The following is a 20,131-nucleotide window of genomic DNA, read 5'->3' on the forward strand; positions in this document are numbered from 1 at the left end:
AAAAAATATTACTGCAAGTCGATGCACAGGTCTGTTCTTATTTTGATACAGGCCTCCGCACTAGGCCAGATAAGGATTTAGGGTCCTACAATCACCACCATTATGAGGATAAAGGGAGGGGGAAAAACCCATATAAGTGTAATGGGTGTTTTGATTTCAAGGTTAAAACCAAACCAACATGGCAGATAAATTCAACATTAGATCCACATTCCATAAATGAACACTGCAATAATTCTACATATAAACCAAACGAAACCTTTCCATAACTTAAGTATGATATTGGCTTAAACCAAGAGCACAAGGCAACTACTTTGCTGAATATGAGAATATCTTATTCATCAACATAGGATAAAAATATAATGACAATCAAGTCCAAAAAAAACAAGCTTCCGTGGAGGTTTTTAAGAAAGTGCATAAAGGTGCAAAAATCTGCAAATAGTGTACATGGTGGCTATGCTATGAATTAGTTACAGCTCAACGTCGGTAAGGAATAAGAATTTCCATTGCTTTATTAATCGAGTAATGATATCCCATAGCTCAGCCAAGTGTAAAAGAAATGGCAATTGAGCTCTTGAATCTCTGTATACCCCCTCCTCCATACCACGTACCCGTTCCAATCAGGACCTCGATATAGTATCAAGCTACATAAATTAAATGTCAAACAATGAGTAGCATAAGGAGCATATACCTGATATATCCATTTCTGTTCCAGTGGGGAAAGATGCAAGTGCGCTTCAGCAACTGAAAGATCTGTCAAGAGAGCCTCGATGCAGAATCTTCATCCATCATCCAAACAAAATCGGGCATGTCTAACCTCGGCCCAGTAACAGTCCTATAAATATAAAGCTTCTCTACAGGACAGCTTTCAGGTCTTGAATCTGGAGGTCCCCTCTCGTCAATAACTTCAACATTAAGCCTAGGCATCTTTTGACCTAGGAACTTACATGCTCCGAAACTTACTGAGCACGATGACATCCAAAGGGATCGCATTGTCTCCAGCTTTCCAGCATTGGCCAATAAGGCCTTGTCACCAAATGGACAGTCCCTTATCTCTAGTTTTCGGAGGCTTTCACATCCAGACAACACATGGTGGAGTCCCAAATCACTATCTCCAGCAAAGGCCACAGACAGCATTTCCAGCTTTTTAGCATATGTCCCAATATACTCGAACACACGATCAGTAAGAAGACCTGAGAGGGAAAGACGCCGGAGATCCTTGCAGTGCTCAACAATAGCACCAAAACCCACATCAAGCGGCTCAAGCGTTAGGTAATCTGGTGTATGTGGTTCAATAATACAAAGACGAAAACGTATAAAGTTTGGACGGTTTCTGGCAATGGTAACCAATGCACTATTACTCATTCGGCGGCAGAAGTATAGAACTGACTCGAGCTTGGTGCAGCCAAAGGAAATGGATACAAGGCCCTGTTCCGTCAAGGATACATTTGGGACATCAACAAACGGGTCTGAAGGGAACACACGCAGTTCACGTAGGTCCTTGCAACATGCTGCAACAGCCTCAAGTCCAGCATCTTCAATGTAGTCGAGCACCTGTATGAATGGAACTTAAGTATAGAACGAGTAACAGGAAGAGACTAGCATTTGCAATTTCGAGAACACAGACTTGTTTTTCCTAATGGAAAATATATCTGAACAAAACGGATATAACATATATAGCAAGTCATGAGACAATGCTTTATTCCTGTTCTCGGGAGTACAACATTTGCACAGATAATGTGCCACTCTAAAATTAAAGGAATTTTTCAGTTGAATATAAGAATGACCGACTTACCCAAAGGCGCTGCAAACTCGGACATTGGCTAATGAGCTTGATAAGATCAGGACTATGAATTGTGGCGTAGCTCAAATTCAAGGATGTGAGATCAGAGCAAACAGGATAAAAAGCCGGAAGGTAAGTAGGGAGAACATCCCAAAACCCAGACAGGCTCTTTAATTCCTTGCAGTTAGAGAAAGACCCTGCCAGGTTAGAAAAATCATCAGACCGCACCTCAGCTGAGCATGCACCTGTGCCAAATTCAACCAGCCGAGGAGCACGTGTAAGCAAGCTGGAGAGCTTCTCTAGTGGCACTGCTCGATTGAGCCTGAGGGTCTTCAAGTTGGGGCACCGACCAACCAGTCGCTCTAAGGCTGAGAAGTTTACCTCAGAGCCTAAACACGAAATGTTAAGAGACACCAGTGACGTGAATGTATCGGGAAAATGGCTCAACCAATGGCCACTAAGATCATCCACCTCACTCTCTCGCAAGTCCAACTCTCTCAAATTCCTGCTAGCGACGGGCTCAATTAGCACACTATTTAACATAAACCTAGCAAAATAGTACTAGTTCTACTGAAACCACCCAACTGAAATGTAACGATCAAAAAACATCTGAGTGTTAATATCATAAGACTGAATTCATTCTCAGAAGTTACTTCTATTTTCTGTTAAGTCACCCACCTTTAACACATTAAGAACAAAAAATTCCACTCCAAGAAATCCGACCTCATGTCCAGACAAAAGATCATCCCACTTACTTGTAAATCCTAAATAGAATGCTAAAAACTAAACCAAAATATTCTTGAACTAACAAATTGGTATGAAAATCATTGCCTAAAGCAAAATAAATGGGATTGTTTATTTTTCTTTACAACCAATGAATAGGAAGGAAAAGAGAATCTAATCTAGATGATGATTCCAGTAGAAAACCACAATGGTCGAGACGTGAACAAAGACCAATCAATCGTATTCCTCCATAGTAAAGAAAGTAGCCGTAGAAAAAGGCCAGCAAAGTAATGTTGACTAGATTTTGCGCTTTAGCTGCCATGTGAACAAATATACCCCAGATCTAAAAGAAAGAAAGCAGAAAGATTCCAACAAAAACAAATTAAAAAGTTCAGATCAATGGGTTGTCATTTCGCAACATATAGAAGTTAATTGAGATAAAGCAAACCAATCAAGTCAACAAGAGTCCAAATCACACTTGCAAGAAGTGGACTTGCTTGATGATTGAGGTTTGGAAGAAATAAGCAGAATGATCAGAGAAGAGGAGGAAAAAAAACAATAAATTGGAAGCAAAGAAACAATTTGAAGAAAGGCACAAAGAATTGAAATCCCTAAAAAAAATGTGACCTTTCAGCTGAAGGGCAAAAATTAATGTTTCCGGACTAAAAATTCATACTTTGAAATCGAAACTAACTTGGCATTTCAAAATCGAAACAAAAATATTCAAACTTCAGCTCAACCATTTCCTCCCCAACCTAAGATACCTCAAGGGAAAAAGAAGTAAACCTGCAATTGGCAGCAATGGCCGCGAGACCATCAGTAGAGAACCCCTCACAAGAGGAAAGGACAAGAACTTCGAAATTCTTAAAGGACTTAGCAATGAGTTCAAGGGCTTCATCGGTGACCACCATCCGCTTAAGCCTGATCTCCTCGAGGAAGGGGTACGCGGAGCCCATGGCAGCGATCCATGGATAAACATAAGCTCCCCAGCCGTCCGGCACCAGATTAAAGTCCGCAAAATGCGGCTTCCCCTTAAGCTCAACCGATCTGACGTCCGGGAATCGCCTGATTACAATCCCAGGGCTCACCGAGTAGCAGTTCCCGACGAAAACCCTCCTCCTACACCATCTCTCTATCTCGTACCACGACTTGCAAACCAAAGACACCGAATTCCTGTCCTTGTCCGACTGTATAAACGAGAACACATGCTCCAGCACCTCCTCCGGAAACGAATTCGCCATTCTCAACATCTATACTTCCTCTTCTTTCTTCGCTCAAACTCCGCTCTGGTCTCAGGAAACGGCACCGTATCGCAGAGCTATTGCAGACTCGCAAATGCGAAGAACAGAGAATCTGAGACAATTTAGATCTGGAAAGCCATTGGCTTTGACAGGAGCTTATTGTTGCTGTAGAGAGAGAGAGACAGGGAGAGTTGTGATTATTAACAGATATGATTGCGACACGTGTAGATAGATTATACTGGCCGTTGGATCTAATTATGTGGTGAGAAGACGTGATCTTATCCGTTGGCGATGAAGGGTAGCCGCAGAAAACGGGTGTGTGTAAGAATATCGCGTGCGATCGTTTTATCGGGAGAAATAGGAAAAGTTGGCGTGCAGATGAGGGTGGACAAAGGCGGGGAGAGTTGATAAAGTGTGATGATGCGTACCGGAGTATTGGTGAGGGAATCTTATGATTCGCTTTGCACGGCTTGATCTGGAGGGATCTGATATTTTCGGGACCACACAAAAACTCGGTGAGAGAGAGAGAAAGTGGTTAAAAAATAAACACCGATTTTATTGATCCAACTATCCCAATAATTCTTATGTCTCAAGTATTGGAACTAATGAGATAGACGTACACAATTTTATACGTATCATGTAGAGCATGTAAGATTCACGATTTCTAAATGTGAAAACGATTTATTTTTTGTTATAACGGTTTTTTTGGTTTTCAATAAGGTTTTTTCGCTTTTTGACATAAATTTAATCAATGAATTTGTCGGTTAACAGTTCGATTTTTTTTGTTGATAAATTTTTATAACCCTTAACGATTTCACATGAATCATGTCTGTCAATCAAGTATGGAGTAATTTGGACAAAAAAATACAATAACCTTGGCATTTTTCGAAAAATAAAGATAATGTGGAATGATCTCATGTCAAATTTTGGGCTTAAACATCTAGAATGATTTTTTTTTATCTATAATAGAAATTAAATTTAAAATGATAATCTATACACGAAATGACTGTTCATTGGATATAAACTCAAATTTTGATATGATGACATCAGAGACGTCCAATCATAAAAATGACTGTTTTCATTCTGGGCTATGATTCACTTCATCAGCCTACACTATCATTGACCATTTATTTATATTTGTAACCGACGGTTCTGGTCTCCTCCACAGCGAAAGCCATTGTGTTAATCGATTACATACAAACAAGTGCACGTAGCATCTTAATCAAATACCGTCAGATTGACAACTCTTTTCAGACTGTACGGATCATGTGTTGACTGTTTACACAGTCACTACTGTGGTTTTTCTTTTTTTTTGCTATGAACGGTAAAAGGAGATAAAGGTCGGCCCCACAATTACATCAGATGCACTGAACGGTCATGCCATATATCACATGATGTCAATTGGTTCTATTTAAATGACGGAAATGACCCTTATCTGAATGAACAGTTTATGATTCGCTCCATATAAATAAGGGGTAATGTTGACAATCCGATGAAAAAAAGGACACGGTGTAATGTGTATGCATAGTGTCTCGGCATGGAGTACCAAAAAAACCCCCTCAAATGAAGAAGAGGAGATTGGGTTAGGGAGCATCTCGATCAGTCCAGATGTCATCTAGCCCAAACTCCTTGGTATGGCCTAACAGCATGACCTCGGGAATCCTAGGTGACCAAAATATTTTGGGAGTATCGAGAAGTACTCATCACCGATCAAAAAAAAGATCTACAAGGATATCTATAAGATATTTTCAGGGAATTCACCCCAGAAATCTCGCTCGCAATAAACAATTCAAAATTCATATAAAAATGAACATTCACTAAGGTAAATCTTTCACTTTTCACTTTTTGATTACTAGATAGAGAGAGTTCTAGACACCGAGCTATCTTAATTCTTAATAATTCTATTGTCTATCGATCGAACTTGAGCGTCAGAGCAACACATCAGGGACCCCAAAACTCACGCTTTCTGCTTATGCTGATAGAACATCAACCTCCTAATCTTAGTATGATCAACTGAGATGCCTGCAAAATCGAGGCAGCCAATTATCGAACAATCGAGCATTCGGTTCCATTTTACACGTCATCAAGTCCTATTTTCATTTCTAAAAAACCGAGATTTTGGAAACCAACCGTTCAGATCTTAGCTTAGAAAAGGATAGATCTTGACCGCTAGTTTACATAGTTTTGTCTCTACTTGTGGTAGTTTCGAAAATACATTTAATTTTTTGTAATAATTAAGACAGTTTAGCTCAGAAATTGAGGTGTTTATCATTTAATTAGTTTATTTATCATAATAAATGGAATTAATAAATAGCAAGATGAGCTGGCCTGCACGTACGTTGATTATTAAGTCATGAGAAATCGTGATTAGTTGAAAAATTAAAACAATTTAAGATTTGATTTTATTAACTAAGCCCACGCTTGGTTCCCCGGGAATCTCGAGTGGAATTAGCTTGGACTTTGCTGTATTAACTATATAATTAATATATTTTAATTTTAAGTGATTAATGGTTTTGGAAAATCAAATAATATTAGCCCTCTTCCTCTTGTCATGTTGTGAAGTATCATAAGGACACCATGCACGTGACATGGAGCACCCCAAGAACACATGCCATTTGTAAGTAATCATGGATTAGATGAATAATTAAGGAGCAAGAACATAATAAAGAGAATCAAAGTCAAGTTTAATTAGTCTTAATTAACATAAACTATAGAGTGATACATAAATTTCTCACACGACGACAAGATAAGTTAGGTCAAAATCCAATTTTGTGGCCACAAATGTATTGTTCACAGTGGAAATCAAACTTATAACATTCTGAGTACATACACGATTTAACACTCGAGAGATTCACCAATATGTTATCATCTAAGTGATTTCATTAACTTTCACACTCAACGATTCTATTTATTGAGAGGATTAAAGAGGCGTTGTGTGTTTTATTTCACGAAATAATCTTATCTCCCTCAATTTTAGGGCATGCAAGTCATCCACCCCATTTTAGGATACCCTTTAGAATATTTGTTGGAGCACTCATATTGAAAAAAGTAGTATCCTAAGGATCTCTTTGGTATCATTTTTGTTTTTTGTTTTTTGTTTTAGTTTTCAAAAAATAGAAAATAAAAATAAAAAATATTGTTTGTTTGTATTTTCTGTTTTGGTTTTTATGAAAACCAAAAACAGGTTTTCAAAACTTTTGAAAACAAGAAAAAAAAAGTTTTTAAAAGTTTTGGAAACAGAACTAATCACACTTATTATAGATTGCACTTTCTTTAAGATTTCAGATCGCAAATTGCATAGAGATATGAAGACAATGATCAAATATACTTTGAGTTATTGTTTTATTTCTTATCTTTTTTTCTTTCTGCTGATGTTTTCAATGGTAAATTACGTTGTAATAGACACGACAAATGCTACAGTTATGAAAAATATAATGGTGTGGATATATTCCATTATTATGAAAATAAAAGAATAAACACACTTTTTTTTTCCTAGTTTTATGCTTTCAGTTTTAAGTGTTCAACCAAACAAGTTTCAATTTTATGTTTTCATTTTATGTTTTATGTTTTATGTTTTATGTTTTTATTTTTTATTTTTTATTTTTGTTTTCAAAATTTTTGGAAGTGCTACCAAACACAACATAAAGTTGTATAAAACATACCAAAATTGCAAATAAACAAACCACGTTAAGTAAATAACAGAATTTGAAACCCAAAATGTAACTCTAATGAATTAAGGCTACTTGCGAGTATGGGTAGCAAAATTCTGTATGATCGAATTTATCCGACTTGCATTAAACCAAGTTTAAAAATAAGTTATATACTTATATGTTTGAAATCTTGGCTCAAACATAAAATTTTTATTCGGTATAAAACCAGATCCAGATCCAAATACAAATAGATAAATCATGTCTAAAACATAATCTGAATTAGGTTATTGTCTTATTTACTTATCTTCATTTAAACAAATATGAATTTCATCAATCAAATACGTCCGAATTTAATATGAATTAAAATCTAAACATATAAATTTTTCATAAATATGTGTTGTTGTTCAACCCATAACCGATCATTTGCGACACCTCTACTAGTGAGGGACCTCATGAGTCCGGGAAAAAGAAAGAAAGGGGGTGGGGGCGGGTGGGGGTCAGAACCATAAAGGCAGGTGGCCTAGTAGCTAAGTCAATTCCTGCCCCTAATATAGGCCGGCCTTGCATCGTCCAATCAACTTTCAGTGACACTACCGACCTTTTCTTTTCTTTTCTTGTCTCTCTCTATCTCATTTAGCGTGAGCTTTATATATAATTATATATACGTACATGCATGCTGTGTGTACAATTTGATGAAGACGACTAGAAGAGAACACCAAAAGAAGAGGAAAAAAAGAAACCTTGCTTTTACAAAAGTCATAAGGAAAAAAAAAAAGAAGGATTTTGATATATGATAAATGATGAATTGATCACCGACAACAAACTCCCTCTTTAAGTTTTAAAGCAATTGTAGTACTTGCTTGTCCCTTTATACCCAATTTGATGACTCCTTAATCCACCATACTTTACTCTAAAACTTGTTTGTTAGTTATGTCACCGGAAGCGGGTTCCGCTATAATAGCGTTTGTTTAAATAAAAATCAAATTTAATATGAAAAATGTACATATAATAATTATATACTGTCGGATATAAACTCATAACATTTAGAGTGTGTTTGGATTGAGGGATTTGGGGGGAAGAGAAGAGAAGGGAAAGGGAAGGAAGAGAAGGGAAGAGAATGGAAGGGAAAATACAGTTTCCTCTCTCATGTTTGGATAGATAAAAAAGAGAAAGGAAAGAAAAATGTTTAATTTACTAGTTTATCCTTATTTTTTATGTTTAAGTGTTATGTTCAAGGGTAAAATAGGTTTTAAACTTCTAAGTAACTTAATTAGTAATCTCTTCCCTCCAAATGACTTCATTTTGGGAGGAAAGAATTTTGACAAAAATTTAAAGAAATCTTCCTCCCAAATCCCCTCAAATCCCTCCCCTCAATTTTTTATAAACTATCCAAACAAGAGAATTGGAAGGAAACTCTCTTTCCCTTCCCTTCCCTTCCCTCCAAATCCTTCAATCCAAACACACTCTTAATGTTTCGATCGCGATGAATTTAATTTTTGTTTCAAATAAAAAATATATTGTTAGATTCGTTAAATCGAATACTACACATTTATAATTTTTAAAAAACTACAACAAATCCCGGGGCACCCTAACTATGCTATGTATATCTCAATATATATTCATCATTCATCATCTATTATTATTATTATTGTATTTTAAACGTGTAGAATATATATTTTTTTAGGTTTACACGTAATGTGTTGTTCTTGATCAATAAGAGAATTGGATGAATACCTAATTTCAGTGGTAGGCGAGGCAGTTTGGCATTATTTGTGGATTATGGTGGTGTGTGTTTGTCAAAAAGGATGGGCAAGAGCAAAATTATTAATAATTATTATCATATTCTTAAAGAATGATTTATAGCTTAGAAAGTTGGAAGTGGGTCTAAAAGATTCAGATTTGATTGGATTGATGATAAAGTATTAGGCATGCACCAGTAAATTGTGATTTAATAACCGATTTGGATGGATCAAACAGTATTAATTAGGCATGCACAACTAAAATGTGGTTGCAAATTAGTATTTTTATTGTTCATCCTTCTAGATATCTAACCATTTTCGTAACATATATGTGTTAAGATTTTATCCCATATCTGATTGATATAATTCAATCGAATGACATATTAGTACGGGTCTAGTAAGTCTTATACATCTTATGCGTGTTCTGCGTCTAAGAATCAATGACAACGGTCCAAGAAAAACAATATTGTGCTAGCGTTTGGTCCAAAACAGATAATATTAGTTTGTAGTGTTCGGATTGAATTTTGTAACAAAATGAAAAGCAGGCAATTACTTGATAAACGAAATTAGTAAACATAGACAAATATGTAATTACACAATCCACTATTATTGCATGAAAAATAGACATCATAAAATTGTTTCTTTGTCTTTCATGATTGAAAACCTTGATTAAGGTGGTTAGGTTTTCTTTTTCTAAGAAAAGACAAGGAAAAGTCTCTAGTTTAGATGACCAAGAAAAAACCAAAGTTCAAAATAGTTGTTCAACTACCACTTCAAAATATATTGACTTATTAGTAAAGTAAAATTCAAGCTTCAAATAAGACAAAAATAATAATTGAAACTTGAAGGTTGTTATTTTTTCTTTTATTTTTTAATGGGTAAGACCTTATAAAGGAGGGGAAAGGGAATTTGAACTTGAGTACATATAATATGAGTAAGTGTTAAGGAAATATTAATGGACTCTCTCGTTCAAATTTGATCATCGTTATAAGATATTGTCCATTTTTCCAAATCTATATTCAAGCCCAACTCCATTACAGGGCTTCCAGGACTCACAACTTTACTGCATGGGAGGCCTGATTTTGTAATTTGTGAGAGCAAAACGATAGTTAGGTCATTTTGATTCTCCATTTGCGCCTCTCGTTGGAGATGCTCTAAGGTCTATAAAGGCAAGGGAGGGGAATTTGAACTCGAGTACATAATATGAATATTAGAAATATTAATGGACTTCGTTGCCCAAATTTGAATATAAGATATTGTCTGTTTTTTTAAATTCAAATACAATTCATCACAGAATTTTTAAGGCTCACGACATACATGCATCCTACTAAGTCAAGGAATACATGAACCTATAAATTGTCCATAAGATCTTTATTTCAGTAATGGATAAAACTTCCTTGTCAAATCAATAAAAAAATAATAATTGAAAGTTGTTCATGCATGCGTGGTTTTGCTTTATAGAAGAAGTAAAAAAACATTCAAAGGAAGGAAGAAAAAAGGTGCATTGCATGCATAGCAAGGATTAATAGGCCCCTATCTATGAATGAAGCTAGAGATCTCTATGTATGGATATGATGAGGAAAATGTAGCTCGCATTATCTTATCTTAATCCACCGTCGTTGATTTTTGCATGGCAAGAAAGAAAAAAAAAAAAAAAGTAAGAGAGAGGAGCATGTTCCATGGACTAGATGACAAATTTAGGTTCAATGCACATGCCATCTCCAATCATAACTTTTTAAACTTCCATTACCATCATTACCTTCTCAATATTTGCAACACAAATATATACATTTGTATTGATTTCCTTTCCCAACAATAGGATAAATTGAGTCAAAATCTAACGTATTCATTATCACAAAGATATTGTTCACAAACCTCTGTAGCGTAAGTTTGGTGATACTGGGTGAGCTATCGAGTGACGAATGACCTAAATCTCTTATCTCATATCACCAAGAGAAAGATGTGAAGTACAATATATAAAAGGTGAAACTTCCTAATTAGCAACATACGCTTTTTCTGAGCTCAAACGTAGTATGGGCTGATGCTAAGATTGAGAAGACATAGTCGTACGGGGTCAGTATGGAGTATGCACTGATCCAAAATAGACAAAATGTTACTAGTAGGGAGTAACGAGTTGTTACAACTTGTTACAATAACATTGATATTGAAGCAATAAGTGCTTATAAAATTCGTACCGCCTAAGGTTATATATATGATGCAAAACTTGTGAATAATGTAAAATCATTGATCATAATATATACACCAGAATGGTTAGGTTTATGCAATGAGGATCAGGACCACCACAGTTGGTGAAGTCTCACTCACTCTTAACTCTCTCACTCTCACTCTCACTCTCACTCTCACTCTCACTCTCACTCTCACTCTCACTCTCACATGGTTGCACTAATTGTTGGCTTCGGGTCAGGAATTCCATTCTCTAGCATTGAACAGTAACTATCATGGGCCTGCACTCTTTTGGTTCCTTTTGTGGTCCACGTACAGTAAGGCCTCACAAACAGAAGGGCCTAGTCCACTGGTTCTGATATATATGTCTGTTAAAGCTTATGATTGTAGTACTGGACCACTTGTCCAAACAATTCATATTCATTATGGGGCACCGATTTGTGAACAATGATTCTTTTTTATGTGTGATGTGTGTGTGGCATGCAATCCACAGGAGCCTGACATTGATGTTTAAGGTGCAAATCCTTCTTCACACAACTGCAAGTGGTCTACACATATTAGAATTGTCATGTCCGATCGGGATGAATCTGATTTTTGTTTAAAATTTTATAGTCATAAGACTTGTGCATAATGCACAAGTATTCCCCGGATCCATTAGATTGATACATCATCTTCTTCATCATCAGAGCCTTTATCCCAATATATATTTGATGAGAATAGGACTTTGGTTGTTCTCTTGTGGTTGTGGACCATAATTGGAACTTTTAAGACTCACTAATCACCCTTTAACCTAGTCAATGAAAGATTTTTTGAGGGGACATTTGATTAGCGAAAATGATTAAGATTTCAACAATTGATATCTCAGCTGTTAAGTTGGATACACATGATTCAAGTGAATTCGTGGGTTCTACATGTCTCACATAATACACATGAAATCCTGTACATACCTTTCAACAGTTGGGATGATTAGGACACAAGCTACTGAAATCTCTATCATAATTGAAAAAGCAAAGAAAAGCAATAAACGTTATTGGGCCATATCCAACCCTATTGGGTCAATACAGTTGTGGGGCATGTAGACGGATGGGCTCTCTTAGTACCGATAAGTATTTTCTTGGCCCATTACATGAAATGGGTTATACAACTAGGTCGGGAAGGGCATGTAGACGCATGGGCTCTTTTAGTACCGACAAGTGGGCCTGCAAACTTAAAAGGCCTTATATTCTGGGCCCATTACATGAAATGAGTTATACAACTAGGCCGTTCACGACCTAAATTGAAATAAAAACCCTAGTTAGTTCGTGTTTGGGAATCCATGGCGCCGGTGGAGGCAAAATCGCGACTCCTGATACCTTTTTGGCGGACGTCGGGCGCGATTTTGCTTCCATAGCGTGCGTGATAGAAACGACTCTCCAAGCATAAGCTGTAAAGTGCTCGGATTTCTATTTGTCAGTATTTTTTCATCTATCTATTTTTGCCCTTTTGGAAACGCAGTCCAATTGGTTTCTTTCTTCACAGTTTCTTGTTGCCGATGAGGAGGACATTTGGGCATGAGCTGCAAGAACAATTATTGCGCACCGTGTAGTTGTTATACATGGGTTGTTGTTGCGATGAGGAATGTGCCAAAATGCTAATCTGAGGCTTTCGTTAATTACAATCATTTGGGCAAAAAGACGACCTTTTTCTTTGAAATGTTTCCATGTGCTTGTGTGATGAAGTTTCGATGAAGCATTTTTGTGATTGTCTGTTTCTGAAATTGGATTCTTTTGTGCTATTCCTTTCTTTTTATGCATTGCTTTGGGTAATGAAACTGAGAATCAAGCAAACTACGGCTCCGTTTTATAGAACGAAAATATTTATTTTCATGTTAAGTAGAAAAGTTGTGAAAAAAAAAATTGAGTTGAAAGTTGCATAATATGTTGTAAGGTGTTTGACGAACTAAAAACTGACGCTAACGAAAAAACGGTTAAATTAAAGTATTTCTTAAATTTTGTAATATTTCATTTTATGATTTTTATAATTAAATGTAATTTAATAAATATAATCTATTATTAAAGTTAATTTTAAGTATCTTATTAAAATTAATTTTAAATTATAAATATTTTTACAAATAAAATTAAAATGATTATCTGAACTATAAATGTTAATAAAATTATAAATGTTTATAAAATAATTATTCTAATAATAATGAACTATTATTACAAACAGTAGCCCACTAATTTTGAAAAGAAACAAAAAAATTTATCATGATTGGATGAGCCCGACATCAATGTGTACTGTGCTTTATTATTAAATCATTAAATACATTAAATAAGTGGAGACCACATGGGCCCCATTGGTTTTGGGATAAAAACCCATTTTCGCTCATGAAGAAGCTCCTATCAGGAGCTTCTTTTCCGGTGACGGATCCGTTGTCCGTTAGACAGCGATCCGCTATTTCCGCTGCACCGTTTGGTGCAACGGAAATGGTTAGCGATTCGCTGCACCAAACAGACACTAAACCTGAAATTGTTTCATAGTTTGATTGTTATACAACATTGTGACCAGTAAGGCATTGGCTGGCTATATACAGGAAATGAATGCTTATGTTGACGTACTGCTCATATTGAGATCCAAAAACAAATCCCACAGTTTATATTGACTCGTTGGCAACTCATACTATATTTCACCTTTTAGAAACTTGTATGTGATTTGCACCAGTCGATGATAGCCTAGTTGGTTATCTCTCCTAATGAAGGGAGTATCCTTCTCGAGATCGGGAGTTCAAACCAATCAGTTGAGATATTTATTTATGAAATATTGGTTTTGTGAGCTTGTCCCACTTCTGTGCCACTACCTGCATGGGTGGCCCGAGATTTACGCTCACACAACTGTCCAATAGGCATGTTGTCACACACTCACATTGTTGGCCTGAAGGATGGTTATGTTCCCCCTCGCTTTGAGTGAGAATAGGCAGTAAATGGTCTCAGTGGATAGACTGTTAGGTCAATAAAGAAGAGTGGCTCCTTAGTTTGAATGGTAGTTTGAGGCATGATCTTGTACAGCTTAGCATGTTTCGTGTTAGATGCTGGTGTTTTTTTTTGTTGCTGAAGGCTTCAGGGCTAAGGTAGTTCTCCGACTCCCCTTTATAAGTCTTTGGACATACAGAACCAAACCAGTTTTGTTACTGTACAAAAATTATCTTTCATGTTGGAGGTTTCTCTTGATATTTCGTGTGAAGGAAACCTGCATCTCATTACTGAGCATACTTGGTTCAACATCCTCTGTGCTTGTTCCAGTTGCTTGAGTTCTAGTTAGTTGGATCATCACTGATGAGACCAGGAGGGCCGGGAGGGGGAGGGCCGGGCTGGGGTGGCGGTCCTGGAGGGCCTGGAGGACCCTGGCCGGGTCCTGGCTTCGGGCCTGGAACTGGTGGCTTCTTGGGAGGATGTGTAGATGGTCTATGCGGCATGATCACTTCATGGTAGGCAGATCTACCCATCCTGCTTCCTGCATTAGCTATTAATCAAAGCTATGCTTTCTTGACCATATAATGTTGTAATTCTTGTTCTTGTAATCCCATACATGCCTTTCTCAGTGAATTCATAATGCTGGATCGCTTTTACCTGTGAGTTAATTCCATGTCTATTGTTGTTGTTGTATTGCAGCATTTCATGCTTGTGCTGCTGTTGGTTGCTGCAAGATTGTTTCGGCGGACCAGGTGGCCCATTCGGTCCTCCTGGCCCCGGAGGTCCCCCAGGGTTCTGATTCAGTTGCTCCGGCGGCCTTGTTTGGGAAGGATTTAGTCAGTTGCATGTAGTTATTTTCCCAAAATGGAGTTTTGAGAAACAGGAGTTACTCGAAATCAGAACTTTTTGTATTAGCAATGAGAATCACTGTTTTCTTCAAATCACATGAAATGGCACAGAAGTAGAAAGAAATGGTGAACTAATGAAATAAGCCACAGAGTTCAGGTGTGTTGTTAATATGGAATCAACAATCCAAACAGACTAAGTTATGCATCAACCACATAACCATGGAACAATTCGCTTACAAAATATTTACATAAAAAATGACAATGAAAACCTAATTGTTCATGTAGCTGTAGAAGCGAAATCGACAAAAGCTTGCTGCAAAGATCAGGCTCAAACTCCTCCACCTGTAAGGAAACATCTCAGGAACATAAAACATTTTACAATGAGGATGAATGGATCAAACGAAATAACAGAGTAAATGATTTGAAAGCATCTTTAGTTGTAACACTGAAAATGAAGCTTTGGCAACAGTGGTTTAAGGACTTTCATGGATGCACGTCGTCAGACATAGAAGGAAGTTAGCTGATTAATTTGAATGCAAAGATCTCGTTAATTACTTAATTTAGCCATAGATAAGCAGCCACATTTTCAGGTAGATGATCAACAGGTCTAGACAAAAGGGGGAAATGTCTAAATCATTATATAAATTGCAGTAAGGATGCGAGAAATGCACCTGTTTCTGTCATTCACAAGCAATCTTGGTGTCGAAGCTGCTCAGACATATGGCAAATGCCTGGAAAGCTGAGATTGGATACTGATAATCCATGGTAAATACATCCTTTCCGACTTTCCCAAACTGAAGTATGACATTCTCATGCTCCTGGCTAGTGGACCCATTTTCTTGAGAGGCAACCAGCTGAAAATTCTTCACAGAAGCAACTGTGACCCGTCCATTAAAGTTCAAACACCAGCACTGCAGCTGTTCATGCCACCTGGGTGCCTTGTTCTTCAAGACAAGCATTCCCTCTCTTTGGACAGACAAAGGTCCAGATTCGTAATCTGAGCGGTTTGATTTTGATCTGAAAAAAGGAAGGGAGGGAAAGGTATCCAGACTACTACGCTGAAATTCAGTTGGAGTCGGGGCGACTCCTCCAGGTTCAATAGCAGAGGAAGGGATGGCATCCATGACACACTGTATTCTCCTAGGACCTCTGATAACCAACACATGCCCAGATAAGTTCATATAAAATGAAAGCAGCATTAACAGACAAATGGTGTCCCCTCATTCTAGTTTCTTCTTTCAGGGCCTATGTTATATTCTTTTGCAATAAAAAAGGAAAAAAAAAATTCTACAAACATTGTTCTTACCTCGAACCCAGGACGTTTAATTCATATGAGATGTGGGCGACAGGATGATTGCCAGCAGGGACTGTAGGGGAGACTTGTTTCATGTTAACTAGCCTTATGGAGCGACATTTGGATACTCCGACCCCAGGATGTGGAGGCTGGGCATCATAGATCGTGAACTTAGTTCCCAGAATGTTAGCTCTGCCAAAAGGAAAAGAAAAACCATCAAATTCACAAGCCAAATAAAAATTCAAGTAAATAAACTAAGAGGAGCACAAACCAGTCAAATCACAAGCCAACTAAACATACCTCAGCTTTCCGACATATGTGCTGCTCCCTTTAGACACACTATCACGGTTTAAAGAGATGATGTAGTCTGTGCAAGTAGCCCGCCGACACTTCCGTGCAGCAAGAAGGAACTTGCCATTGTCATTTGAAGCTGAGAAACAATCATAGAAAGCAAAAAGATTGGAGTCATATGCAGCTTGAAAAAAGAAAACCAAACCTCACCAGTTGTAAAAGGAAATCTAGCTGTTAAATAGTTCACTTGGTGAACGAGAAAAACTCTTCATTTATTCAGTTGGATTACTGATTTATTGATAAAACTGATTTCAACCAAATGTTACAAAAAAACTTATGAATAAAAAAAAACACTTGAATATGATGAGGCATTCACCATAGGTCCATAGTAAATAAAATGAAACACATTGTTTTCAGCGTCTAACCTCCATTTAAGCTTAGGCAAAGATAATATGTTTGATTGCTACGATTTCGTTTTATGTAGCACTGGAGAAGGGTGTCTCTTGGACCAGGCTGCAAAACAAAACAACCAATGTTCTAAACATTAGCTGGAGAAGACAAGCAAATGCTTTCAAATTTATGCCATTAAACTCTAAGTTCAATCGTTCAAATACCATACGAAAAGGCAACAAAAAGTGACATTTCCAAACAATATCTCAAGCATTCATTGACAACAAACAATGGAGATTTACAAACAAGGAAACATACACAACCTCGGCGCACAAGGCTACTGTAGTCGTTGGGGGTCAACTTTACTACTAGGTCAAGAATTTGCCCATGTTATAAAGAGCAAAACATGCTATTAAAAACCTATCACGGTATAGGCATCAATCTCAAAGAGATTGTAGATACTTAGTCCAAAAAGCATCTTATAAATGGTCTCGTTTGCACATGTGATAATTTTTTTTTTAACTATGGTTTTCCTAGCCCCTGTTTCTTTTACAGTCAAAAGACATTTCACCAAACATTTAAAGCAAAATTATGTTAGCAAGAAGAGGTTGGACTCATTCCAGCTAACCGCCATGAGTACAACAGATGAGAGCAGATATAAGATGGAGCCTTATCAATTATCTTTATTTTGGTAGTCTGGAAGCCTAGATTAACTATTCAAAAGCCTAGATTAGTTTCTCAACCCTGGATGTCTAGTCCAGAAGACAATGCCTTTGCTCTTACCACGTAAACAATACTCCTAAATGTATAAATGCAAACTCTTTTAGGCATCAAATAGTTATATGCTTGGGCATAAAACGATCTACATCCATGATCATGCTGCTAGGAACATTCACTACATGAACTTATGGGAACCATGGTCAATACATAATTACATATACATATACATAATTAGTGATTTGACCTACAAGTTACCAACTTTCCCCTCACATTTCTGAGATTGTTAAGCAGTAACATTATCCCCTATGAACTAACAAGATTATACTCATCATAATCATAACATAGAAAGAAAACAAAATGGAATCAGAATTAATAAGCCAAAATGTCTTAAAATAAACATCATTTTGAATGCAGCTCTAACCTGCTTCAAGGAGATTGGAAATGTCAACTTGCCCGAAATTTCTGGTATTTTCACAATTTCCTTCATAATTTCTCTCCAATTCCTACAGACACCAGCACAAGCAACCACATTCTTCCGAGGAGGCCAAGAACTCTCAGAAGCCTCTATCCTCATGAGCACATCCCTCAAAAGTTCCGGTGGCATGTTAGCCCAACAGCTCTGCTTAAATGCATCCACTAGTGCCACTGAGCTATCTTGTACCACCCGCTGTGACCTGGATCGCATCCCATACCCAAACTTCATGTCAAATCCTCTTCTGGATATGCTCCCAAGCTCACCCTTCAAGTCCTGAAACATACTCTTAATAGACATTATGCCGCCTCAATCGTTGCCTCTCTAAACACCCGGTAGTTCTAAGTGTCCGATCAAATCTACATCGAATTTCTCCCCAATGTAAAACCTTTACCCATCTTATTGAAGCAAATAATCTCTAATTAACGAAACCCAGAGACCTCAAAAACTGAAACTCCATGATTTAATGAAATCCGCCACCCCAGTTTGATCCCCAAAATGTGAAAGCTAATCATAGGTCACCCAAACAAAAGAGCATACTTCACCGATTCACAATCTACAGCTAACAGTATCGCCCAACGATTGAAGTAAAATTTCCAGAAACAGCAATTGAACAGAGGATTAGATAATTAAGCTAAGCAGAAATACTGTAAATGGATCTCCATACAAGAAAAACGCGGCCTGGCATTGTGATTTGAAACCCGTTTAGATCGAGAGGAATCAACAATAGAGAGAGGAAGACGTTAGGGTTCGGTGTGTTGTGATCTGTGCTCCAGTATAAAGCGGCCCCATGCGGCCTTATCCAACGCTGTCCCCCAACTCCTAAAGTGGCCTCTAATAAATAACTCAGTAGTCAGTACCGTCCTATCTGAATTAAATACATTTATATACCCTTTTATTAACAAAAGAAGCCTTTTTTTTGGTAGAACCCATCATAGTATACTGTATAGAGTTAAGGTCCCCTACATTGAAGTCACTGCAGTGGCCTTTTAGTTTCAATTAGGGACGTCCACTCTTTTTACCATTGTGATGGTTAACATTTGATTTTCTTTAACCCATCCATACTGTTATACCTTGCAGTTTCAGTCAGGGACATTCACTTTGTTTACCACTGTGGTGTGGGGTTCAAGTCTGTTTTTTCTACTTTAGAAAACACACTGAACGGTCCTGATTGAAACTACATAGTATCCTACTATAAGGGCTTGAGACTCGAGTTTAAGTTCATATAAGATGTCTAAGGAATACGTTTATAATTTTATATGATATCGTTCTCGGTTTTAAAAAAAAAACATTTGCTTGAAAAGCTTTTGGTCCATATGTGAATATTAGGGATGGCAACGGGTCGGGTACCCTTCCAATTAGGAAATACCAAAACCGTTTCCATTTAAGATACTCTATACCAAAACCGTTCCAAAACCATTTAAATTTCCAAACCCGGAACCGTTCCATAACCGTTTACCATCGGGTACCCGTTTACCATTAAACTTTTAATATTTTTATTTTTTTCTTTGATGATTAAATTAATATTGAGTATGATTTATATTAATTATGATTTTATAATTCAAATTAGTCTAATTTATAGTTTTATTAGTATGCTTCTATAAATATATAAGCTTTAATATACTTTATCATGTTATAATTTAGTATCCTAGTAGTATACCTTATAGATAATTTATAATATTATTACTATAATAGATCTTTTTATTAAACGGTTCGGGTACCCTAAACCCGATACTAAAAACCAACCCCGACTCTAAATCATGACGGGTTTGAAAACCAAAACCAAAACCGTTTCCAAAACCTATAGGATCGGTTTTCGGGTTTTAAATGAATTGGGTACCCTACGAATAG

At 36.9% G+C, this 20,131-nt stretch overlaps 3 protein-coding genes across 3 annotated transcripts; 1 reads left to right on the forward strand and 2 right to left on the reverse strand.

The window, feature by feature from the left end:
* Positions 1-310: 310 nt before the first annotated feature.
* On the reverse strand, positions 311-4,062 carry LOC119984117 (protein TRANSPORT INHIBITOR RESPONSE 1-like). Its single transcript, XM_038827916.1, has 3 exons — positions 3,290-4,062; positions 1,793-2,285; positions 311-1,551 (listed from the first exon to the last, which is right to left on the reverse strand). The coding sequence occupies exons 1-3, from the start codon at positions 3,751-3,753 to the stop codon at positions 754-756; spliced, it is 1,755 nt and encodes a 584-aa protein (XP_038683844.1). The 5' UTR covers positions 3,754-4,062; the 3' UTR covers positions 311-753.
* A 10,213-nt stretch (positions 4,063-14,275) lies between these two features.
* LOC119983629 (translation initiation factor IF-2-like) lies at positions 14,276-15,256 on the forward strand. Its single transcript, XM_038827317.1, has 2 exons — positions 14,276-14,780; positions 14,965-15,256. The coding sequence occupies exons 1-2, from the start codon at positions 14,629-14,631 to the stop codon at positions 15,062-15,064; spliced, it is 252 nt and encodes an 83-aa protein (XP_038683245.1). The 5' UTR covers positions 14,276-14,628; the 3' UTR covers positions 15,065-15,256.
* LOC119983627 (tubby-like F-box protein 3) lies at positions 15,249-19,114 on the reverse strand. The gene is made up of 6 exons (XM_038827315.1): positions 18,230-19,114; positions 17,124-17,211; positions 16,708-16,837; positions 16,420-16,599; positions 15,785-16,262; positions 15,249-15,455 (listed from the first exon to the last, which is right to left on the reverse strand). The coding sequence occupies exons 1-5, from the start codon at positions 18,578-18,580 to the stop codon at positions 15,794-15,796; spliced, it is 1,218 nt and encodes a 405-aa protein (XP_038683243.1). The 5' UTR covers positions 18,581-19,114; the 3' UTR covers positions 15,249-15,455; positions 15,785-15,793.
* Positions 19,115-20,131: the final 1,017 nt, after the last annotated feature.

This window comes from Tripterygium wilfordii, chromosome 18, assembly GCF_013401445.1.
Source record: "Tripterygium wilfordii isolate XIE 37 chromosome 18, ASM1340144v1, whole genome shotgun sequence".
In the NCBI taxonomy this organism is placed as follows: Eukaryota; Viridiplantae; Streptophyta; class Magnoliopsida; order Celastrales; family Celastraceae; genus Tripterygium; species Tripterygium wilfordii.

Coding starts and splice junctions, on each gene's coding strand:
- LOC119984117 (XM_038827916.1), bottom strand. CDS start 3,753: ATGTTGAGAATGGCGAATTCGTTTCCGGAGGAGGTGCTGGAGCATGTG. Junction 2,286..3,289: donor GCCATTGCTGCCAATTGCAG/GTTTACTTCTTT, acceptor CGTCGCTAGCAG/GAATTTGAGAGAGTTGGACT. Junction 1,552..1,792: donor CGAGTTTGCAGCGCCTTTGG/GTAAGTCGGTCA, acceptor CCATTCATACAG/GTGCTCGACTACATTGAAGA.
- LOC119983629 (XM_038827317.1), top strand. CDS start 14,629: ATGAGACCAGGAGGGCCGGGAGGGGGAGGGCCGGGCTGGGGTGGCGGT. Junction 14,781..14,964: donor TGCGGCATGATCACTTCATG/GTAGGCAGATCT, acceptor GTTGTATTGCAG/CATTTCATGCTTGTGCTGCT.
- LOC119983627 (XM_038827315.1), bottom strand. CDS start 18,580: ATGTCTATTAAGAGTATGTTTCAGGACTTGAAGGGTGAGCTTGGGAGC. Junction 17,212..18,229: donor TTCCAATCTCCTTGAAGCAG/GTTAGAGCTGCA, acceptor TTTGTTTTGCAG/CCTGGTCCAAGAGACACCCT. Junction 16,263..16,419: donor TTAAACGTCCTGGGTTCGAG/GTAAGAACAATG, acceptor GTTGGTTATCAG/AGGTCCTAGGAGAATACAGT.